Raw genomic sequence first — 25,863 nt, forward strand, 5'->3', positions numbered from 1 at the left:
AGCACAATTGGAAGAGCGTAGTCAATGTCACTGAACTGTGCATGTAGAAATTTTTGAAATGGTGTATCTTTGGCTATGTGTATTTTCACCAAAAAAAAGAAAAAAAAAGGTTGAGAAGTTAGAGGGGTGCTATGTTGTGGGGTTGTTAACCAATGTCATAGAACAGCATGTATACTTCTGTTTCCTGAGAAACTATTTGTTCTGTAAGCCTTCACCTGAAGTACAATAAAATAAATAAATTATAAAGAATAGATTTTTTAAAAAAAAGTTGCTTTCTGTTTTCTTTTTTTTTTTGGTTTGTTTGCTTGTTTGCAAAAGGGAGTTTGCAAACCAAAACTTTGTTGAATGTCAAGGAATCAGTTGAAACACTTGAGTCATATACAAACATCATAATCTAGGGTCTTGGCCCAATCTGCAAACAATTTTCAAGGAAAAAAAAGTTCTCAGCACTTAAGCTGAGGCTAGCACAAAAGAATTTCTAAGTCTGAGACCCTGTGGGTCCCACTAGAGATAGGAACAAGAAGCACTTCATTGAAAATTCCCTACCTTCATCAAATGCTCAGTACTTTACATGTGATTAACCACTCTATCAGGTAGGTGCAATTATTCTCCCCATTTAACAGATAAAGAAACAGATTTCAGAGGGGTAAAGTGACTTGTTCAAGGTCACACTGATACTAAATGACAGAGCCAGGACTGAACTAGTGTCTAGCATTCAGCAGATTCTCAACTCATGTTTATTGTTTGTGGAATAACAAACAAAGGTTTAACTGATGATTAAATCCAGTATTTTTTTTGCTTGTTGTGTGTTTCTCACATTTTATCACAAAATTTTCAAACATATTGAAAAGTTGACTTTTATCTTGAACACTCATATACCCATCATCTAGATTCTACTATTAATATCTTACTATATTTGCTTTATCACATATATGTTCATCTATTGATTCCCTCTATCCGTCCATCAATTCCTATTATTTTCTGATGCATTTTCAAGTAAACTGAGGACATCAGTACAGATCCCTATAAACATTTCAGCATGCACATCATTTACTAGAGGTCAGTGTTTGTTTATAGTTTGTTGTTTTTCTTTTAAAGCACCGTCTTGGACATACAATGAAATGCACAGATCTTAAGTGTACCATTGGGTGAGTTTTGACATATGCGTGTACCTGTGTATCTCAAGCCCCTATCGATGTATAGAACATTGCCACCACCCTAGAAAGTTCCCTCATGTGAGTTGTTTTTAACGGTGCTGTGTAACTTCCCTAACTGAACCAGATTCTCTATTGCCAGCCAGATGTCAGTGATTCTAACTGGGAGGCTGTGTTGAGATCTCTTTTTTTTCATTGTCTGGTGCTCTGGGGGAGAAGTAAGTGGCGTATAAGAAGATCTGGTCCTCAGTTCCCTTAAGTTTGGTAAATTACACCTCGAAGCATTCTTTCTACTTTTAAACAAACATTTGTGAAATGTTGCCAATAGATTACAGCAATTAACTTTGTAAGTTTAAAATGAAGTGAAACAATGAATAATTGTATTATTTTATTGGTAATTTAATGTTTATAAAGTATAAGGGCTAGTATTAATGGCTGCTCTCAAAGGAGAGTGTGTGCCTGAACAGGATTTAGATGAGAAACCCAAAGGGCCTTTGACCTATTTGGAAGAGGCCTATTGGAGCAAACAAAGCTGAGTTAACCTTTGGTATGTAGTAGGAGTCAAAATAAAGAGCCCTGGTTTCTCAATGGTTAAGTGCCAGCTGCTAATGGAAAGGTGAGTGGTTGAAACCCACCAGTAGCTCTGTGGGAGAAAAGACCTGATGATCTGCTCCCATAAAGATTAGCTCAAGCTGAGCCAAGCCCGTTGCAGTCAAGTTGATTTCTGACTCATAGAAACCCTATAGAGATTACAGACTGGCAAATGTATAGAGACCAAAGTTTATCAGCGGTTACCACGGGTGGGGGGAGGGGGGAGAAAGGGGGCTAACGGTAATAGAAAAATCGCATTGATTAAGGGTAGGGTTGCACAGCCGATTATTGCAATTGCTGTCAATAAATTGTACACCTGTGAAAAGCTGAATTGGCAGAAGTTGTGGATAGATACACTTAAAACGATGACCAAAAAAAAGAGTAGCTGCTGAGGCTGCCTGTGTGCAACCAAATACCTCATGGGATTTGGTTTCTTGATTTGGAGGTTTTGGGTCATGCTTTCAAAGGACATCCCAGTTAATTGGCCTAATAACGTGTTTCCTGCTTCTGTTCTACCTCGTAGTTCATTGCATAGTGCCTGGGATCTTAAAAGCTTGCAAGCAGCCATCCAAGGCACTACAATTGGTCTGTATTTGCCTGGAGCAACAGAAGAAGGGAGTCAGGAATAGGAGCAGGAAATGGATTGTTTGGCTAATTGTCTCCATGAACAACTGCCTCCTTTGCCATGAGACCAGAGGAACTGGATGGTGCTCAGCCACCATTACTGAACATTTGATCAAAGAGTCTGTAGAAGAATCCTAATCAAAACGAGGAACATGCAGAACAGAATTTCAAATTCTCATGGACTCCAGACTTTCTGGAGCCAGGGAAGCTGGATGAATCCCTGAAACTATTGCCCTGAGATAATCTTTAAACATTCAACCAAAAATATCCCCCAAAGTCTTCTTAAAACCAAACAATAGTTTAACTAGTAAAAAATGTCTGCCTTGAGCATTATACTCTTTTAAGAAGTATTTGGGATCAAATTGGCAACAGCAACTCAAAAGATTAGATAGGAGCTGTCAGGAATTGAACTGTGTTCTCCAAAAATGTGTGTCAACTTGGCTAGGCCATGATTCCCAGTATTGTGTGATTGTCCACCATTTTGTCATCTGATGTGATTATCCTATGTGTTTTAAATCATACCTCCATGATGTTAATGAGGCAGGATTAAAGGCACTTATGTTAATGAGGCAGGACTCAATCTACAAGATTAGGCTGTATCTTAAGCCAATCTCTTGAGATATAAAAGAGAGAAGCAAGCAGAGAGACATGGGGACCTCATACCACCAAGAAACAAGAGCCAGGAGAATAGTGCGTCCTTTGGACTCGAGGTCCCTGTGCTGAGAACTCCTTGACCTGGGAAGATTCATGACAAGAAACTTCCTCCAGAGCTGACAGAGGGAGAAAGCCTTCCCCTGGAGCTGGTACCCTGAATTCTGACTTCTAGCATCCTAGACTGTGAGAGAATAAATTTCTGTTTGTTAAAGCCATCTACTTGTGATATTTCTATTATAGCAGCACTAGATGACTAAGACATGAACCTTAGGTGGGAGTGAGTTTATGTTAACCAGAGAGAAACAACTCAGAATAGGAGGTTGAGAATGGTTGCACAACTCGAAGAATGTAATCAATATCACGGAATTGTACATGTAGAAACTGTTGAATTGGTGTATGTTTTGCTGTGTATATTCTCAACAACAATAAAATAAATAAAATGAAAAAGGAAAAAAAAAGACTGCAGCCTGGGAAACCCTATGGGGCAGTTCTACCCTGTCATATAGGGTCTCTATGAGTCGGAATTGACTCAACAGCATACAATGCCAAAAACAAACAGGAATGAGGCTATTCCATGATCGGGGATGGTGAGGGGCATTATAGGCTGAATTGCCAGAGATACTGATGAGCTAGTGCCTGTCCCTCCCAAACATGCCTGTGACTTTGATCCTTTTGGTTAATGGTACTGTTGCTGGTCGATAATGTGAGCACCACCACCATGACTTCAAATCCAGGAATTCTCACACTTTAGCACTCATCAGAATCACCTGGAGGTTTAGGGGTCATGATTTCATGGGACATCCCCATCAATTGGCCTAATATTGTTTTTCAGTGCTTCAGTTCTACCTTCTAGTTCATTGCGTAGTACCTGGGATCTTAAAAGCTTGTAAGCAGCCATCTAAGCTACAGTATCGGGCTCCATTCACCTGGAGTAGCAGAGGAAGAAGGAGAGTCAGGAATTAGAGGAGGAAATGGAATGCGTGTCTGGTTGCCTTCATGAACAACTGCCTCCTATGCCATGAGACCAGAAGAACTGGATGGTGCATGGCTACTACTACTGAAAGTTTTGATCAAAGATTCTGTGGAAGAATCCTAATCTCCTAATCAAAAAAGGGGAAAATGCAGAACAGAATTTCAAATTCTCAGTGGAATCCACACTTTCTGAAACTATTGAGGCTGTATGAACCCTTGAAACTATTGCCCTGAGATAATCTTTAAACCTTAAACCTCAAACCAAAACTATCCCCTGAAGTCTTTGAACCAAACAATAGTTTAGCTCAGTTAATAAAGTAAGTCTGCCTTGAGCATTGTGATTTTTTATAGAATTATCTATGTGGGATCAACCTGACAATAGCAACTTGAAAGGTTAGATGAGAAGCTGAGGGGGCAGTGAGTTTATGTTAGTGGTGGTGGAAAAATTGGAAAAAGATAGTGAGAATGGTTGCACGACTTGAAGAAAGTAATCAATGTCACTGAATTGTACATTCAGAAATTGTTGAAATACTGTATATTTTGCTATATATATTTGCACCAAAAAATTAATTTAAAAAAAGAATCGCCTGGAGGGATTAAAACAGAGATTGCTGGCCTCACCTCTAGAGTTTCTGAGTCAGTCAGCCTAGGGTGGGGCCAGAGAATTTGCATTTAGAACAAGTTTCCAGGTGATGCTGATGCTGCTGGTCCAGGACCTCCCTCTGAGAACAACTGCTCTAAGGAATGAATGAATAAATAAATGAATCACTGAATAGAATCCCTTGTGCCAGACCAGACCACATTTCTTCCCCTCTACAACCTTATGGCATTATTTATAATTGAGAGAGAACAGCCACACCTTGTACAGGGTATGCCTGCATGTGCTAAATTTTGGAATGGGGGATGCTAGGTAGGGCACATACACTACCTCTTTCTTCAACCTGCACTGCAGGGATTTCAGTCTGGGCTTACCGTAACCCTGACTCTTCCCCAGTACTAACTGATCTTTCCCATATACAAAGAAAGAACCCAGGCCCCAAACCACATGGCACAGCTTTAATTAACTCCCTCCTGTGTTGGATCCTCCGAAAAAGATAATATGGGACTATGGAGATCATGCATCCCAGATTTCCTGGGACAGCACTGATTTGACATATTCTATCCTCTTACCCCATAAATACAATTGTCAGAACATGTCCTACTTTTGGGTTAGAAAATATTATTCCCATATGCATGGCCTAGGGGCCCTAGGGAGCCAAGAGCAACTCTTTTCTTTCTTTCTTGGGATTGTGAGGACCTGGGCAAAATCTTGGCTCATGGAACTGGCTACAGAATGGGAGGTAAATCTAAACACTTGAGATCAGCAGCAAACTTCTTGTTGATTCTCTCTTCAAGCCTCTCCCAGTGATCCCTGTTACAGATCCTTGAATGTTACAAATGAGAGATTCTGAGTGCTGAGAGGGACCTGCATTAGACTTCTGGCTGACTCTCTTCCCCCACCCCCCAGCTCTCTGGAAGGACCACACAGAAATAGCCCAGACAGAAGGGCCTCTCCAAAGAAGGAAATTCCACAACCTTCATTGACTGTCCACTTGGTCTAATATTTACCTACTTTTCCTGGCAGGAAGTTCTTCCTTCTTCCTAACATCAGTCCCTCTCACTGGAATTTCAGTTTTTCCTTCCCCTTGCTCTTCCTTCAACCAAAATTGGGAACAGACTGGAGAAACCCTGAGAGTATGGCCCCTGGACTCCCTTTTAACTCAGTACTGAAGCCACTCCTGAGATTCACCCTTCAGCCAAAGATTAGACAGACCTATAAAACAAACAATAACACATGTAGTTCAACCATGTATACGAGACTAAATAGGCACACCAGGGACAAGGAGGAGAAGGCAGGAGGTGACAGGAAAGCTGGACGAATGGAAGTGGGGTACTCAAGGTCAAGAAGGGGAGAGTGTTGACACATCGCAGGGTTGGCAACCAATGTCAACAAAACAATATGTGTATTGATTGTTTAATGAGAAACTAATCTGCTCTGTAAACTTTCACCTAAAGCACAATTTTTAAAAAAAGGGGGAGAGGGAACAGCTGGTCCTCACCCTCTAAGTTCTTTATGTGCTTAAAAATAATTATTAAACCATCCTTCCTGGGTCCAGGTATAACCATCCTTGGAACTCCTTTATCCTTCCTGCATATATCTGACTTGTTTAATCATCTTTGCCATAGGGAAGCAGCTTAGGCAGTTTGGGCCAACAGTGCTAAAGCTTTATTACTTGTGCTAATGGGCATGCTAAATGTTTAGTAGAGACTATTCTCAAGCACGCAATTGTGAACAATTTAAAGTGGACTGTACATGGAACCCACTTCCTCTCCCGACTCCCCCAACAGGGCCTCCCCTTAGCAGCTGAAATGAGTTAGTGTCAATCAGAGCACAGTAGGAATCCTGTGGTTTCTGCCCTTCCCTCCTGCTGGTTCTATGGCAGTAGTCACTTAAAATAAGCTTTCTCCTTAGCATGGCTAGTAAATGTGACTTTGGTATCAGCTGGGCAAAGGGTATAGGAATCACCTTAGCCAAAGAGCAAAGGTACTAGTGCTGAAGCTCCACATGAGATTTTAGGATAGATTGGGCAACGAGGCTGAAAATGGACTGATGAGAGAGATTAGGCCCAGAATGTTTGCTATCCACAGGATGAATGCTCATCAGAGTTGTACCGGGCTTTGTTGCAAGTTTGTAGAATACTTTGGCCTTTGTACACTTGGCCTTTGTCCACTCTACCAACTCTGTGAAAGTGATACCAGCAATCTGTGGCAGAATCACAGCCTCGGGGCCACTTGAGTTGCTAAAGAGAGGAGGACAACTTGCCATGCAAAAGGATTCTCTTTGTCAGGTGTGTTGCCTGCCTTTGGTGGGATGCATTCCTGAGCTGCTCCTGTGGTGTGGGAGGGCTGCTGTCTTAGGTTATGCTGCAGGGTTGGTCCAGGGCCCATGCAGGTAGGGTTAAATGGCTCTAGCTGACAGCATTGCAGGGGAATGGGACAAGGCCAACTGATACTTGTCCTGTTCTCATCTTCTCACTGTTGTTTCCTCCTTTTAAATCAAATCTTAAAAGCTCTTCTCTTCATCAACTCTAGCCAGGCAGTTTGTCTAGGCAAAACTGTAGGAGCAGTTAATGTACCCAGCCATAAAGAAGAAGAAAAACGAAGAATAGGAGGGAAAAAAAAAAACATTTTGGAATTTGTATGAGGGTGAAAAGCTTAATCACAGATACACTCAAAATTTAGACAGGAACAGAAGTTGTCTGGGGGTGGGGGTGGGGAGAGCACTTTGATTGAAGCATTAGCTGCGTTGGCCAAGGGCCACGGCAAATTGCCAGAAACCATTAAACTTTATGTAATTCTATATAATTCACAACAGCCACAGGTAATCTGAATCAGACCTGACAAGACTTTGTTATCACTTATTGTCCATTAGTGCTGAACGTACACTGTAGATATTTAAACTTTTTTTTTTTTTTTTTAGCATATCATGGTGGCCATATTTTCCAAACTTCAAATCAGGAAACCTGGTTTAACAAAGAATTGTTTTCTTTGTTCATATGAAAAGCCTCACAAAGGCATAAACACTAAATCACACTGAATTAAACACTGAGCAAATGGCCTTTAAGAAAGGAACCATAGTTACATAAAATTGGGTCAGGGTGAACTCTCATTCAGACATTGGTGAGTTTCCCTCCCCCCAACGTTTTAAGAGGTCCGAGGGAATTGGTTAACTAAGTACTAAATCAAATTAGAATCTGGTTTATGCCCGTCGTCTGGATTTCCTCTTAAAATTTTCAAGGATGGTAGACTGGAAGGGCCTGTTGTAATGTCCATACACAGGTAGGCGGGGTAGATGTTATACTTTGACTTTCCACATGCTGGGAGTACTTAAATCTCCTAGTGTTCATGGTCTGTTTGTGAGGGTGTGTGTGTTTTAAATTAACTTCTTAAGGCTGGGAATGTTAAAAACTAAGGAGAATCATATCTGTATCCAAGGTATTGTTGCCATGTCCCTAAGTTTCCTTAAGTGCTTCATTCCTCCCACCTTTAATATTTAATTAAGAGCCTAACATTCACTTCTGGGCACTGATGGCAAATAGTAGACATTTAGCTCAAAGGGTAATTATTCTGGAATATTCTGAGCTTATAATAATGCTGCTTTTTAAAAGGCTTAGAGACTTAAAGTGCCTCTTTAACCAGAACTTTGCATTGCTAGTTAAGGATCATGGATGGTAATGTAGTTGTTGTTGTTGGGTGCCATCAAAATGATTCCAACTCATAGCAACCCCATGTGACAGAGTAGAAGTGCCCCATGGAGTTTTCTCGGCTGTAATCTTTATGGAAGCAGATCACCAGGTCTTTCTCCCACAGACCCGCTGGGTGGGTTTGAACTGCCAACCTTTCAGTTAGCAGCTGAGCATTTAACCATTGAGCCACCAGGGCTCCTTATGAATGGCAATAGACCCATAGAAAATAAGAAGGTTTCATCACAACCGCACAGAAGAAAATATCTTAAACCTAATAGAGGTGCTCTATCTTGGGCAAATCTCTTAACCTTCCTGAAACTCAGTTATTTGATCAGCAAAGTGAAAAAATAATGTTACTTGACTAGAATCAGGCCAGTGAATGGGGTGATATCCCCAGATCCCTTCCAATACTAATTTCAGCACCTAGTATGTACCAGACACCTGTTTTATTAGCTGCCAGTGATAGAGCTGTAAAAAGACAATGTTCTGGCTCTCTCCCTCACTATAATGTAAGTATCCTGACAGAAAGTATATCTGTGTGTGTGTGTGTGTGTGTGTATGGCCTTCAAGTATGGATTATACCTCAACATAAAGAAAACAAAAATTTTCACAACTGGACCAATAAGCAACATCATGATAAACAGAAAAATTGAAGCTGTCAAGGATTTCATTTTACTTGGATCCACAATCAACACCCATGGAAGCAGCAGTCAAGAAATCAAATGATGTATTAATCTGCTGCAAAAGACCTCTTTAAAGTGTTAAAAAGTGAAGATGTCACCTCGAAGACTAAGGTGCACCTGACCCAAGCCATTCTGTTTTCAGTCACCTCATATGCATGCGAAAGCTGGATGATGAGTAAGGAAGACCGAAGAAGAATTGACACCTTTGAATTATGGTGTTGGAAAAGAGTACTGAATATATACCATGGACTTCCAAAAGAATGAACGAATCTGTCTTGGAAGAAGTGCAACCAGAATACTCCTTAGAAGCAAGGATGGCGAGACTATGTCTCACATACTTTGGACATGTTATCAGGAGGGATCAGTCCCTGGAGAAGGACATCATGCTTGGTAAAGTAGAGGGTCAGTGAAAAAGAGGAAGACACTTGATGAGATGGATTGACACAGTGGCTGCAATCATAGGCTCAAGCATAACAAAGATTGTGAGGATGGCACAGGACCGGGCAGTGTTTTGTTCTGTTGTACATAGGGTCGCTATGAGTTGGAACCGATTCGACAGCATCTAACCATCTAACAACAACAACAATATATCCACTAGCTGCTCCTTGGAAACCCTATGGGGCCATTCCATTCTGTCCTATAGGATCGCTATGAGTTGGAATCGACTCAACGGCAACAGGTTTGGTTTGGTTTATAGATAGATAGATATAGATAAACAAGATAATGCAAAATAGTGATAATGGCTATGAAGAAAATAAAACAGGGTAATGTGATGGAGAGGAGAGTGATGAGGATTAGGGTGGGGGAAAGAGAGAAGAAAACTATATTGCTAGTCAGGAAAGGCCTCCCTGAGCAGACAGCTTTTGAGCCGACACCTAAATGATGAAAAGGATCTGAAAGAACAATGTTCTCAGCAGAGACAACAGCAAGTGCAAAGGCTCTGAGGTGGGGATGGGCTTGACCTCTCTGAGGAAAAGAAAGCTCAGTGTGACTGAAGTGTGTGAGTGGGGTCAGGAAATGAGGTCAGAAAGGCAGACTTGGCCAGATCATGTAGAGCTTTTGTTATGCTATTATCTACGTTTAAGAATCATTCCTTTGTCTCTCAGTCTGATTTAATTAGTGCCTATAATACCAGACGTTAATGACAGGGGTGATTGGAGTTTGCACATAGGAAACCCTGGGTGAAGGACTGGGGAATGAGGTAGAAAAGGCAAGCTCAAATGCCTGGGGGGAGAGAGCGGTGGGATTGTGTATACAGAAGGGATGGTTAGGGAGTGGTGGGAAAAGATTGAGGGGAGGAGGAAAAGCCTAAGAGTGACCTTGGCTGTGGGGAACATCCTCAGTGGCAATGTTTGTGGAGTATCAAAAGGTGTCAACCACCATAGAAGGGACAGGGCTCTCCCTTGTGTTTAAAGTTAGAGAAGTGGGAGTGAGCAAGGACATGAGCTAAAAATCTGGTTCTCTTTTCTTCCAGCCTTAACCTAAAAAGCAAGGCTGATACCAGAAAAAATGACTTCCTCACTGCCTTACCCTTATATATTCTCCAGGTCTTAAACTTAAATGCCTATCATTCACCCTTCATTTTCTTCTCAAGCTACTCCTGCCATTGCTAAGGGTAAATAAATACTCTTGGATTTGACAGTCCCCACCTACTACTAACACACATAAACAATTGAGTGCATTTTTTCTCTCTCTCGGTTTTCTCAATTGTGGAAACTCAGTTTTGTTTTATGTTATTTGATGCATCTTGCTGAGCAAGGAAGAGATGGTGTGTCATTTCTCAGTTGCCTTATGAACAGGACAGTAGCTTGGAACAGAGCACTGTGATGGCTGACTTGTTCCTAGATTTGCAGCACTATGTGAAAGCAGCAACAAGTGTGCTAGTTTAAGTTATATCTACCCTAGGGTCAGTAAAGAATATTATTGTTACTGCCTTTGCAACATACACGTAGGCCTTGGTAGGTTATTTCTGTGGCAGTTGTTTGCTTTGGTAGCAGTTATGCCAAAGGATGGGAGGAAGTTAAATGCATCTTTTCCCCTCTTCGTTTCCCACTGTTCAGAGGGTAAATGCAGACCAGAGAATAAAATCACTGCTGGGGGAAGAGGGCCTGGGTAGGCACAAACAATGTCCTGGGAATGGAATGCAGGGGCCCAGCTGTGGAGTATAGAAAGCAAGCCCCTTCTCCTTTCATTCACATCTGGTAGAGGGCCTGGTAAGCTGAACAAGGGGTTTCCAGACAGCAGAGCAGGCCTAGTGGTTTCCAGAGGCAGTATTTGGTCCCTCCCTTGAACGGTGTTGGTCTCTTGGTCCTTTTCCAGTCAGAAATGACTAATGTTGGGTATGTGCACTCTTTTGAAACTATCTTTGGCTTTTTGCATAATGGGTCATAAATAAATGGCTTCAGGGAATCAGCAATGAGTTATTGAGTGAACCAGGCTTTGGGATGTTTCAGATTCCAGATAGTTAATCACATTCTCTTGAGCTGGAAAGCTGTATATAACTCATTCACATTCAGCTGGCAAGTTAAAAAGACATTTTTTTAAAAATCAACTTGAAGATTAGTTTTAACATTGACAATGAATTGATACTGGTGAAATAAGGATGATATTTAGTCCTAGTAGAATTACTCCCATTTCTTTTTAGTAACTGAGCGGAATTTGACATCCTTTCTTATTTAATTTAGGTATTCCTTCTGAGAATTAATGCACAGTTCATAAATGCCGATGAACTGATATGTCCTATTTCCAGTGTTTTTATGTTAGGTGGTATGAAAAAGACTGTTGATCTTTTCAGCCACCTAAGCTCACCCACTATATTTGCACACAGTGCTCTCTTAATACTGGAGGGCATTCTGGACTTACTTGTTGGTCCTAGACTCTTTTATTAATCCTATGCAGGGAGTTTATATCATGGTTGTGTATACTGAACTCTGTTGGCTGACAACTGCTTTTAGAAATCAGGAGCAGAGTCTTAGCACTCTACCATATCCTATGCTACAGTCCAGTCCTCCCTGAACTCTTTCTACCGCATCAGCTTTGCCAGGTTCCTTGATTGCTTGTACCATTGAAATTCATGTCTTGTTAGGCAGCCAAGAAGCATAGGCAACCCAATGAGGGGGCAACAGTGATGCCTGAATAAGAGCTAGTTGCCTGTGTGACAGTGGCCTAACCTGAATTTTTACTGCTAGGAGTTGGTGTGAAGAACTCTGGGATCCATGAGAAGGAGACATATCTGGGATAAAAAAGAGAGACAGCAGTAAATGGCTCCAACATTGGATGAGGGATTGTTTGTCTTTTGATTATATGTCAAGACAGAAATTGGTTGGTGATAAAAAAGTAAAATAAAACATTTAAAAAAAAAAAACTTTTCCTTACCAGTTGGCAAAAAAAAAAAAAAAAAAAAATTGCTGTGGAGTTGATTCTATCTCATGGTGATCCCATGTGTTACAGACTAGCACTGAGCTCCATAGGGTTTTCTTGGCTGTAATCTTTATGGAAGCAGATCACCAGGCCTTTCTTCCATGGCACCACTGAGTGGGTTTGAATTGCCAACCTTTCAGATGGTAGACAAGTACAAACCATTTATGCCACCCAGGGACCTTACCAGTGGGCAAATGAAAAAAAATGAAAAGTTGGTCTTCATTTCCTTACTGAAATTATCCACCTTGTTGGGGGAGGGAGGAGCATAAATACTGTCTCAAAGCAGAGAGAAACAACAGGCAAATTCACAAATTAGAGCCCTATTGTGAAGCTCTTTGAAACTTTTTGCCTTGATTAAAGCTATAAGTGTGTAGAAATATTGCCTTAGCCTTGATCCCATCCTCAGAAATATAAGCTGTATAGTCTATAGGTCTGTATTTTTAAAATTTTTTCTTAAATTAAGAAATAATTTATATACAATAAAATGAACAAATCTCAATGAATTGTTGGGTATGTATATTCCCACGTAATCAGCACCCAGATCAATATGTAGAACGTTTCCAGCACCCCCAGAAGATTAAGCTCATGTGCCTTTACAGTCAGTACATCTTCTCCAGAGACAAACACTATTCTGAGTTTTATCACCATAAATTAGTTTCATCTTTTCTTGACCTTCATATAAAATGGAATCATATCGTATATATATAGAGAGAGAGTCGCTATGAGTTGGAACAGCAACAGGGTAGGGGGCGGTTCAGAAGTATGTATTATTTTAGTCTGATCTCTTTGATTCAACATGTTTTTGAGATTCATTCATTTTGTTGCATGTATCAGTAGTTTGTTCTTTTTTATCACTTCATAGTATGCCAGTGTGTTTGTGTGTGTGTGTGTGTGTTGGTGGGTATTTGGGTTGTATCCAGTTTGTCTATTATAAATAAAGCTGCTATGAACAATATTGTGAATTATTTTGTGAACACACGCACTTCCACCTAGGTGTGGAATTGTTGGGTCAGAGAGTAGGTGTACAGATTTCCAAGTGGTTGTATGATTTTACACACCCACCAGCAATGTAAGCGAATTCAAATTAGTGTACATCATTGCTGGCACTTAGCATGTTCAGTCTTTTTAATTTTAGGCATTCTGGTGCATGTGTACTGATATTTTACTGTGATTTTAAGTTGCATTTCCTCGATAAAAAATAATGTTCAGCACCTTTTCATATGCTTATTGGCCATTTTCTTTGGTGAAGTGTCTGAATTTTTTGCCAGTTGCTAATTGGGTTGTTTGTCTTTTTCTTATTGATTTGTAGGTGTTATTTTTATATTTTAGATATAAGTTCTTTATCGGATATATGTATTATGAATATTTTCTGCTAGTCTGTGGCTTGCCTTTTCACTTTTTTATTGATACTTTGATTAGCATATTTTCTTATTTTGATGAAATCCAGTGTATGATTTTTTCTTTTATGGTTATTGCTTTTTCCTTCCTGCCCCCAAAATCTTTGCCTACATAAAGGTCACAAAGACATTGTCCTATGTTTTCCTTTAAAAGCTTTATGGTTTTAGCCTTCACATTTAGGTCTATGATCTAGCCAAAACTTTTTTGTAAAAATTTACATCAGTAAAAATGTTTTGAACATATGTCCCTAATATACATAATTTTATTTATGGATGATATAATTTACTACTTCCAATATTAAATATTAATAAACCTTGATTTTTAAAACTTTTCAGATAAATATAAATATAAACAGAAGTTCTAATCTCCCGCCCCCCACCCCCTTACAATGGATCATCTTGTGTACAGACTGCAGTATATGCACTGACTCTGGAGACTATCCTTCTAAACCACTGAAGACTAACATTTGTGACAAACACTGATACCATTAATGTCAGCAAAAGACTTCATTGTAAACAAATGGTTTGAGATGACAAAGTGTAAACAAGACCCCAATGAATGTATTTGCTAATAATATAGAAAGCCTGAGTTTACTCTCGCACAGTGTTGTTTGTCCTCCCTTACCTGGTTTACAGAGACAGCACAACGATCCAACTTGGAATGAGCAAAGACAAACTCACTTTTGGTCGCTGACATAGAGTACAGTGCTTTTGACGGACTTTTTCACATCACCAAATTCCTAGAACAGAGCTTGGCTCTGGGCTGACTGAGTTTTTGGCAAAGATGTTCAGAATTTAACTTGGGCTAATCCCTAGGGAAATTTAATGATTTGGAGTTTAGAGAGCCTTTGTTGTGAGAATTAGTAAACCAGGTGGTGATTAAGCAGCTGGGGAAGAAGGAACTGTCTGTAGGGATAGGTCATGCTTTGGGGCATAGCATATAGTTCCATTGGCCTAAGGTCAGGGGAGCCCTTGGGTCTGATCCACAGAGCCTTGCACTCTGGGGCAGCTCCTGGTAGGATTTGAGCGTCTGCTTTTTAGTTGGCAGAGTGAAAGAATGGCTTCTCATTTGGTGTCCACCTCCTCACTCTCTCTACATACAGAGATTACTACTTTGAATCAAACCTCCTTACTTTTTTTTTTTAATTGTGTTGTTGGTTTTGAATTCCCATTTATTTAAGAGATAGGTTTTTGTTTTCTGTATTTCCTTTTAGGAAGCTGGGTTGAAGTAAGGGAGATGAAATTAAGAGCAGCAGTTTCTTGTTTTTCTAGTCTAGATGACTTTGGAAATTTGAAAGGGATTTTTAAGGGAGGGAGTTGCCGAGAAAGGCAAGTTAGGACAGCCAGTGTGTCTGCAGCCTGGAATCAGCGTTGAAAGCCATAGCAAGGAGATTGTAGAGGTTTAAAAGTCTGTATCTCCTCTGTCCAGGATACCCATTATCCTCTCCTAGTGTGATTGGATTCTAAGAGATACCAACAGGGGAAAGAGGGCAAATACAAGTAGGCCCCAATCTGTGGTTTGCTCAAGATTTCAAACTAAATTTTAGAATAATCAAGGACTTTATTCTATTTACTAATAATTAAACTTCCCAAAGCCGGCTTATTTCCTTCCCTACATTTTCTGTTTATTGATTTCCCAGAAAAGACCAAATTGCTGAATAGGTGTCTATTAAAAACTTAAAAATCTTTCAAAAAGTACTAAAAAGACATTTAGAAAATATTTTCTTTTTAAGCAATAAAACTGCTATATTCTGGGTGAGTCTTTTCTGTTGATTTGCAAAAAAGCACATCAGTCTAAACAATTAAATATACTGTTTGTCTTCTTAGGCTATGGACAAGCTGGTCGAGGTAGGAGTATGGGCTGGTAATTTGGCCAAAGCTCTTAAAATTGGCCAAGAAAGTTTCAGTCAATGGCTATTTTTTCCAATAAATTTCTTGTAGTAAACAGAGGTATTCACAATCATGTCACTGATTTTTAGTGCTGCTCTTACACTACTGTAACAGGCATTCAATATTTGTTGGTTATTGGTGCAGATGGTGTTTCTCCAGCTGAATTCTTTTTTTTCAAGATAACCTAATCTAATATTTCTTTCCTTCCCATTCTTGTATCTCCTCACTTTATTCAAAAGGCACAAGCTACTATCTGCTAGTATCTGACTAAATAAAAGCTACTAGAAAGCCATTGTCACTTTTTCTTTGCCATTACTCTCAAGGAGCCAACTTGTCATTTTGTTGACAGCTGTCAGAGCACTTCATGCTTCATTGGAAAGCCGTCAAAAATTTCCAAATAGCAAGCTCACTAGCACAAAATGGAGCTTCAGTAATCTCTCTCTCTCTCTCAGTGTTCTGACTGTGTCTTGTTGAGTTTTCCAACCTTGGGGGACACTCTGAAACAATGTATAAAGACCATGGAGAATTGATAGATGTTAGTCAACTTTGAAGGAGTGAAACATGGGTGAAGGCAAAGTACAACAGGTAAAAATTTGGGATTATCTGTGTCAGCAAAAGGATGATGCATGACTTTGCTAACTATCCACAGGTTGCTAAATATCAGAGCTCCAAGGGCCCTCGAGATTATCTAGTTAGGCCCCCATGTTTTACCAGTAAGGGTAAGAGAGGCCTCAAAAGGGGAAAGGGACTTGCCCAAGGTCAATCAGCTCTTCCCAGCTTTCCAGACCCCAGCTTGCTTTCAGTTGCATGACCTGTATGTTATCAATTTTCAGTTACTTGGGGCCCTCACTGCTAGCACAGCAATCACTTGGATAATCCAAAATGGCATGTAAGTTGACCATTGTTTACATTGGGCTTTATGATGTGTGTTTACACTGACATTTCAATGTGTCTGGGTCTAATCTGATAATTCACAACACTTCAAATGAAATACAAAAGCCACCCTGAAAGTCTGATTCAGGAAAAGCTGGAAAGTTGACCAGCCATACTGAATGGACAGCATCAGTTCCTTCAGGCAGGGCATGTTAATCTCAACAAGTTTGTTGATTCATACTTTTCATGGGCCCCAGCTAGAGTTATGAGGAGGGCAGTGGAAAGGAGAAACCAAGACCTTTTGCAAAATAATATGTGTATCTCCCTCCTTTCCTTCTTTTTTTTCCGTTTTCCTTACTAGAAACATGGATATCTGCTTTGTCTTCTGTATAAACAAATTGGAGAACAGACTGTCAGCAGGCCAAACAATAAGTGGAAGACATGTTGGAACCCAGGAATATAGAGGTCGAGGGAGGAAGAGAAAGACTACTGAGCAATAAGGAAAAAATGACCAAAACAGTCAGGAGGAGTAAGAAGGAGTCAATTAAATTGCTCAGTAAATGCCCTGGATCTGAAAAAGGGCTACTTTAGGGTATAGTCCAAGGGATTTTCCACCAAATGGAGTTTAATTTCCTGATCCGGACCTGTTTGGACTCTGGGATTGTGCTGGGTACCCGTAATTTGCTGGTTTGTTGTTTGAGAATCTTCACATTTGTACTAAAGTGGCATTATTACACACAACATATCTGTCCTGAAGGGGATGCTGCTAGTGACTCAGAAGGGGCAAAAAATAGAATAATAGGCATTAGTAGTCAGCCCTAGACAGTAATCCAAGAAAGCGTCCCTGCAAGAGCTCAAATAGTGACAACTGGAGCGCTAGTAGGGAATGCAAAACGCCTGAACTTTTGCTATAGCAATAATTAACCATTTTAGTTTAAAAGGTTTCCTGTCTAGGTCTTCTGTCCTAGAATAAACAGAAATCTTGTTGATGTAACCAAAACAAAAACATCCAAACCCATTGCTGTTGAGTCTATTCCGACTCATAGCGACCCTATAGGACAGAGTAGAACTGCCCCATAGGGTTTCCAAGGAGCGGCTGGTGGCTTTGAACTGCTGACCTTTTGGTTAGCAGCTGAGCTCTTAACCACTGCACCACTAGGGCTCAGTTGATGTAACAGAAGGCTTAATTAACCCAAGATGGTGCTTAATATCAATACATACTGAAGGAAAGACTTGCTATGGCTAACAGTATTATAGATAATTGAGTTGTATGAATAAAAAAATGTGTAGAGTGAATTAAGACTAATGTACATCAACAGAGAAAATCTATTAGCATTCATTAGTTAGACTCCTGTTTATGGCTCTTTATTAGCCTAAGGAAGTTCCTTCAAATGGCTGATCTGTGTTGAAAGTCCTGCCTGATGCTGGGGGCCTTCCATGGATGCCAAAGGAATGAGTCATTCAAATAGAACTTCTGAAATTCAAGTATAGCACTTTTTTTCCCTTTATTTATTTGTGATAGGCAGTAGTGACTGTGAAGTAATAATGATAATGACAGTGGAAATAAGAGTGTGATACTAATTAATTTGCTGAAAGTTGTTCCCCATTTACTAATATTGGATTTTTTTTATTTTGAGTGGTGGCTGAGGTACCGGAACAAAGGTACATATATTTACTGTCACTTGGATAACCTATGATTTGTTGGGCAAAGCTTAATTTTTTAAAAACTGTTGGGTTAGCAGCAATAAATTTAATAAATCTGTGATTTAACTCAGAATTTTAATTCATTTGATGGTGTTTATTAACTCCTGAATTAACATTTTGCTCTGCACTCAGGAGGTCTCATCTGTCAAATTGCAGATGAGCAAGCCAACCCAAAATTCAGCAATATTCTAACTTCTATGGTGTGGGGATGGATTGGGGGGATGCTATGAAAGACTGGGAGAAAGAGGGAGACCCAAGTGGAGGTAAGTGCAAAAACACCTGCAGTGAAGGCCACCCCTTAATTTCCCCATTTAGAATATGCCTTTCCCTAAAGATTGTATTGTTTTAATCACCCTCACCACCACCACCACCACCTCAGAAAACCCTCCTGATTACTTCAGTGAGTTAGACCTTTCTTTACTTAGCTGTCTCAGTAGACTATAAGCTGTAGACTGTGACTCAACCCTGTGGCTAGGAGCTATGTATGCCTATTTCATATCACTTAGTATGTTGTACCGTGCATAATAGAAACTTACTAAGTACTTGAGAAATGAATTAATGAATGAACAATTCCTGTAACCATGGATGGGATTGATGTTCAAATAGGTTGAACTCAACTTAGTGGTAGAAGGAATGTTACATATAAAATTAGCCATAATCAAGACTCTTGGGGGATATTCTGCTTTGTTTTGCTTTTACCTACCCTAGCAGCTCTTATTTCTGCCTTTGCTTTCAATGCCCCCAGCCTGACTACCTTTTTGCCACGATTATCCTGGTCAATGGAAATTTTGTAGGCTGCAGTGGAACAGTGAACACCCATATGCCCAGCTTTTTTTGAGTGTCAACTGTGTGGCAGATACTGGAATCACCACTCTAAGCACTTGTTGAAGAGACATAAACAAGTGATAACTTTGTACATATTTTCTCTTTTGAATTTGCAATTCCGCTCACAGAATGTTGAGCTGGAAGCCTCCTTCGAGATCTTCAGATTCAATTCCCTTGTTAAAATAATTAGAACTCACATTTATTGAGCCACTTTATATTCTAACAATCCTATGAGGCAAGTACTCTTGTTATCTACATTTCATGTATGAGGTAATTGACACACAGAGATGTTAGGTAACTTGCTCAGGGCCGCATAGTTAGAAGTAGTAAAGCCAAGATTCAAATTCATGTTTGTCAGACTCCAAAACTTACCGAAAGAGAAGAAAAGACTTGCCAGAGGTCATTTTGCTGGAGCCTAGCTCTTCTGGCTCTAATTTGCGTGTGTTTTTGTTTGTTTGTTTTTGGTTTTTTGTTTGTTTTTTGCTACGCCATGCTGTTACTTTAGCCCACACTGTGGAGTTCCTTCCAAGTGTCATTTTCTTATTTTCTTATCTCCCCAGATGGATTGTTCACTCCTCCAGTGCAAGGAGTGCATTATTTCTGTGTTGCTGGGTTGCCTCCTCCCTCAAAGGTTTGCCCAAGCTTTGCCTTCAGTAAATAATGGCCTTTGCTCAGCTATTTAGCTGTTCCCTGGAGCTGCCTGGCGGCATCCCCCAGTATTACTCGTGGCTCGAAGATTGGAAGGAGACAGGAAGCAGAATTTTGGGAAAGGAATCACCTCACCACCTGCTTTCTGTTTTGTTCTCTGCAACACAGATTGAAGATGGAGGCAAGGCAGCCTTGTCCGAGAAGTTGAGGACTGGTGATGAGCTGGTGAATATCAACGGCACTCCATTGTATGGCTCCCGCCAAGAGGCCCTCATCCTCATTAAAGGCTCCTTCCGGATCCTCAAGCTGATTGTCAGGAGGTAGGGTGCAGGGAGATCTGCTATAAGGTGCAGAGGCTGCTGAAACCTTGGTTGGTAGTAAAGCCTCAGTAGAGTCACGTCTCTATCAATACCATCAAGGAAAGAGGTGTTTCATCTAAACAGAATTTTTCAGACAACTGAAGCAGAATGGCATAGGGGAAAGGGCCTTTGGGTCAAATCCTAGCATTGCCACACACTAACCATGTCACTGTGGGTAAATTTATTTTATCTCTGTAAGACTCAGTTTCCTTATCTGCTATTGAGAGGACTAAGTGACTCAATACACACCAAGGAACTACCTCATCCAGCATTTTTTTTTGTCCTTCCTTCATAACAGGCTGCCACTGCTCAACCATATACCAATGTATATTTCATGATACTTCACTACCAGCCATGCTAGGGATTCTGTGGGCTGTGGCAAACTCTTAGATAGAAACCCTGCTCTTTAAGAGTGTACAGTCTAACAGAGGAGGAAAGACTCACATGTGACACATGTGACATGTAAATTAACAATACACTTTTTTAAAAAGCAATATAGGAGACTTCACAGGGTGATGTGTTCAGAGTAATGGATTGTTCAGAGAGTAATTGCTATTAGAGTTTAAGAGAAAGAGAGATCACTTCAAAAGGGATTGATTGGGTAAGACGCTCCATGGAGGAGATGGAATTTGAGTTAAAGTTTGGTAGAATTTGAATAATAAGCCATCAGAAGGGGAAAGGCATTACAGGTAAATGGCGTAGCATAGATAGAAAGGAGCTAAGGACATATTTGGGCACAATCATTCTGCTGCTGCCAAAGCACCTGTGTATTGGTGAGCTTTCTATTTGGCCTCTCTTTCATCTTTAAAAAAATTTTATTGTGGTAAAATATATACGGAGCTCTGATGTTACAGTGGTTAAGAGCTTAGCTGCTAACCAAAAAGTCGGCAGTTCAAATCCACCAGCTGCTCTTTGGAAACTCTGTGGGGCAGTTCTACTCTGTCCTATAGGGTCGCTATGTTCAACGGCAACAGGTTTTGGGTAAAATATATATATAACAAAAAATTCGCCATTTTTAAGTGTATAATTCAGTGACATTAATTACGTTCACCATGTTGTGAAACCATCACCACTATCCATTTCTAAGAGTTTTTCATCACCCCAAACATCAACGCAACACACCTTAAGGAATAATTCCCCATGCTTCCCTCCCCTTAGCCCCTGATAACCACTAATAAACTTTTGTCTCTGTGCATTTGCCTATTCTAGATATTTCATATAAGTGGGATCATACAATATTTGACCTTTTGTATCTGATTTATTTCATTCAGAATAATATTTTCAAGGTCCATCCATGTCATAGCATGTATCAGAACTTCATTTCTCTTTATGGATGAATAATATTCCATTATATGGATATACCATATTTTGTTTATCCATTCACCTGCTGATGGATACATGGGTTGTTTCCACCTTTTGGCTATCGTGAATAATGCTGCAGTGAACATTGGTGTACATAAGTCTGTTTGAGTCCTTGCTTTCAAGTCTTTTGGCTCCTCTGAGCCACTCATCTTCCCTTTTTCAGCTCCACACGTTTTCTCCCTATTGTATCATCATCTGCCACTACCAGTCACTTAGGAGTAGCTATAACTATAGCCTTGGGGATAGTGGGACCCTTTGGTTTTTATGATGTGACAGATCCTGCGGCTCCCTGAACCTTCATTGTTTACTCTTTCAGGCTACCCCTCTCAACCCCTATCGATTGAGGCTTTAGAGACATTATTTATTTATTTTCACTCTTGTAGAAAAATTAACCTTCACATATGGCCTACCTAACGATGTTATAGGAAATTATTGCCTCTTGCTTATTCTAAGATTTTCCTTAAATTCTTTGCTGCTCTCAGGACTACATGTGATTTCCCTTAAGGTTTATGAAGGTTTGCATTCTTAGGACATAAAGGCATGTAATTTCCCTAAAGGTTTATGAACATTCAGCCTAATGTTTTATACTAAGGTAAAAGGGCTTTTGTTTGAGTAAGCATTCAACTGAGAAAGATCCAACACTGAGCTTTAGGTCTGGGCTTGAGTTATTTGGGATGAATATAAAGACAAGGAACTTTAGAAAATGGTCTGAGAAGCCAACCTAGTTCTTCCTTATATATTGCCTTTTAGATATCCACTCAGTCAGCTAAGCCAAAAATCTAGGTGTCACCTTCAACTCTTCTCTCTCACCCTATTCTCCTCCAATCCAAGTAATTCCAAGCCCTGATGATTCTACCTGTTAAAAAACTCTCTGTTGCCTTTTTCTTAATCCAATCACTTATGATTTCTCATCTAGACTATTGTAAATTCCTTCTCACTGGCCTCTCAGGTTCCAGTCTCACCTCTTTCCAATCAATCCATTCTTCACACAGCCAGCAGAGTGAGCTTCCTAAAATAGGCATCTGATCATGCCACATATCAAATTGAAGCAAAAAGTCTTCAACTTCTTGAACATTTCAAAACACATTTGTATACAAGTATTAGCCCAAAGAAAGAGTAGGAGATTAATTAAAATAATAAAAAATGAGATCATGACTTATCAAAACTTTGAAAGCAGCATTTAGAAGTAAATTCGTAACCTTAAATATTTTATTATTAAAAATGAGTAATTACATGACTAAGAATCCAATATATAAAATGAAGCCAAGGGCTAGTTTTTTTTAAATAGATGAATTAGATAGATAAGTCTCTAACAAATGTAATCAAGAAAACAACAATTAATTAAAAATAAAATATAAACAATTAAATATAACAACAGATACAGAAGTTTCTTAAATTATAAGCAGCTACTATAATTGCATCTTAATATATTTTAAAATCTCAGAGAAATTAAAAATATCTATGAAAATGTTAAATGCCAAAAAAAAATTGAGAAGTTGAAAACTAAATAGGCCTGTAACTGCCTAAACATGGAAAACAATTATCAAAGAGAATTTTCCTTAAAGACTTTAGGACCAGATTTTTTATCAGTGAATTCCTTTAAATTTTCTAAGAAATAGCCAAGTTCAATTCTATAACACCATTATGGAATTGAAAATATTGCCGAAATATTCACTTTGTTTTTGAAGCTAGCATTGCTCTGATACCAAAATCTGATGAAGACTGCTCCAAAAAGAACACTATCCAATTTGTGGATTTAGATGCAAAAGTCATAATTAAAATTCTATTAAATCCAATTCAATAAAATTGGACAATTTATTGCAACTGTTAAAAATATTTTCAAAAAGGTAAAATCATGACTCTCAACAGGCATAAATATGAACATGTGTTAAGATTTTATTTAACTCATTAATGAGGAAGCGGTAAGGTGTTACAACCAGTTCAAAGTAGAAGTAAAAGAAGTACAAATTTAAAGGTAATACTAGACCACAGTAACTAATTAGATTCTATAAGGAGAAAGATATCCCATTCACAATATCAATCAAACACATAAAATACCTAGAAATGACCTTAGGAAGAAATGTGCATGAAAGAAAGAGGATGTATGTGGAGGAAATAACAGAATGGTACATAGAGAGAAAATGGATACAAGTAATTTTTGATGGCGTTAGTAAAGTCTTGGGTCCCTGTGTTAAGTGATTAGGAAAAAAAAAAAAAGCAAGCCACACAATTTAATGGACAGTATGTTCACATGCTCTATTTAAGCATGATCTGCATTGACAAATTCCAAACCATTATTCCTCTACCTTCCTGCAAACTCCCTTCACTTTTAAAGTTCAAAAAAGCAGGCTTTGTCATTCTCAACATTTTCTTGCCAATGTCATCTGTCAGCCTCCAGGCATTCTCCCACTTCCATTTTATACTTTGGCACTTGCTTCACAGTCATATTCCCTACCATAATTCCTACTGTCTTTCTGAAATATTTCACTGCCTTTTTAGAGGATCACAAATTTTATCTTATGGGTCTTTGATATTTTAACTTCAATGATATTCACTTCTGTATCAGCAGCTCACTCCCCTGACTGCTAATCTTTCAGTCAACAAATATTTATTGAATGCTTAATCTGTGTTAAATTCTGGTGATTCAATGGTCAACAACAGGTATGGCCTCTTTCTCCATTGAGGTCCTCATATGAATTACAGAACACAAAAAATAATTAGAATGACTATTACCTCAATTTTCCCAAGGATGGTACATAACTAGGAACATTCTAGGTACATAGCAAAAAAGTTAATTCATTCCATACAATAAATCCCTTAGGGCAGTGGTTCCTAGGAAATTGTTAGAAATGAAATTATTGAACACCATCAAGACCTACTGAATCAAAACTCTGGGAGCCAGGCCCAGTCATCTGTTTTAGCAATCTTTCCAGGTGAAACACTTACAATTTGAGAACCACTGCCTTGAGCTATTAGGGCATAATTCTCAAGAATTGCTTAAAGAAGACTAAATCCAACTAAATAACAATCTCTGCTCTTCTTCTAGCTTTCTCACATACCCGTTCTTTTTATACTTGCTCTTCAATATCATCAAGGCCTCAAATCTCATTTTCTCCCATTCTATCAGCATCCTTTTTTAAACATTGTATTGTGGTGAAATACATATAACAGAATATTTGCAATTTCAACCATTTTTCAAATCTGATTTATTGTATTTTTGGTGAAAATATACACAGCAAAAGATACACCATTTCAACAATGTCTACATGTACAATTCAGTGACATTGATTACATTCTTCAATTTGTGCAACCATTCTCACTATCCTTTTCCAAATTATTCCACCACCATTAACATTTAACTGCCCCCTCAGCTTCTCATCTAAGCTTTTGAGTTGCTCTTGTCAAGTTGATCCCGCATAGACAATTGTTTAAAACAGCACAGTGCTCAAGTCAGACTTACTTTACTAATCAAACTAAACTATTGTTTGGTTCATAGAAGACTTCAGAGCATAGTTTTGGTTTGAAGTTTAAGGTTTAAAGATTATCTCAGGGCAATAGTGTAGGGGGTTCATCCAGCCTCAATGGCTCCAACAAGTCTGGATTCCATTGAGAATTTGAAATTCTGTAGAATCAAAATGTTCAATAATGGTAGCCGGCCACCATCCCATTCAAATGGTCTCATGGCATAGGAGGCAGTTTTTCATGAAGGCAACCAGACACACATTCCATTTCCTCCTCCAATTCCTGACTCTCCTTCTTCCTCTGCTACTCCAGGTGAATGGAGATCAATTGTTATAGCTTGGATGGCCACTTGCAAGCTTTTAAGACCCCTGGCACTACACAATAAACTAGGAGGTAGAACAGAAGCACTGTAAAAGAATATTAGGACAATTGACTTTGGTCTCTATGCATTTGCCTATTCTGAATATTTTATATAAATGGGATCATACAATATTTGTTCTTTTCTGTCTAATTTCACTCAGCATAATGTTTTCAAGGTTCATCCACGTCATAACATGTATCAGACCTTCATTTCTCTTTATAGCTAAATAATATTCCATTGTATGTATATATACCACATTTTGTTTATAATTTTATCTGTTGATTGACACGTGGGTTGTTTCCATCTTTTGGCTATTGTGAATAGTGCTGGAATGAACATCGGTGTACAAGGATCTGTTTGAGTCCATGCTTTCAAGTCTTTTGGGTATATACCTACGACTGGAATTGCTGAGTCATATGATAATTCTATATTTAACTTTTTTTTATTGTATTTCAAGTGAAGGCTTACAGAACAAATAGTTTCTCATGAAACAGTAGTACACATGTTGTTTTATGACATTGGTTAACAACCTCACAACATATTAACCCTCTAACTTCTCAACATTTTTTTTTGGTGAAAATACACATAGCCAAAGATA

General features: G+C 39.2%; 1 protein-coding gene across 1 annotated transcript in view; it reads left to right on the plus strand.

Annotated features, from left to right (window-relative positions):
• Positions 1 to 25,863, plus strand: part of SHROOM4 (shroom family member 4) — a 460,323-nt gene that overhangs the window by 256,070 nt on the left and 178,390 nt on the right. Inside the window, exon 2 of the mRNA XM_004376825.2 lies at positions 19,890 to 20,041. Coding sequence (XP_004376882.1) covers positions 19,890 to 20,041 — 152 coding nt within the window. The remainder of the gene's footprint in view (positions 1 to 19,889; positions 20,042 to 25,863) is intronic.

Source organism: Trichechus manatus, unplaced genomic scaffold, assembly GCF_000243295.1.
Source record: "Trichechus manatus latirostris isolate Lorelei unplaced genomic scaffold, TriManLat1.0 scaffold00046, whole genome shotgun sequence".
In the NCBI taxonomy this organism is placed as follows: Eukaryota; Metazoa; Chordata; class Mammalia; order Sirenia; family Trichechidae; genus Trichechus; species Trichechus manatus.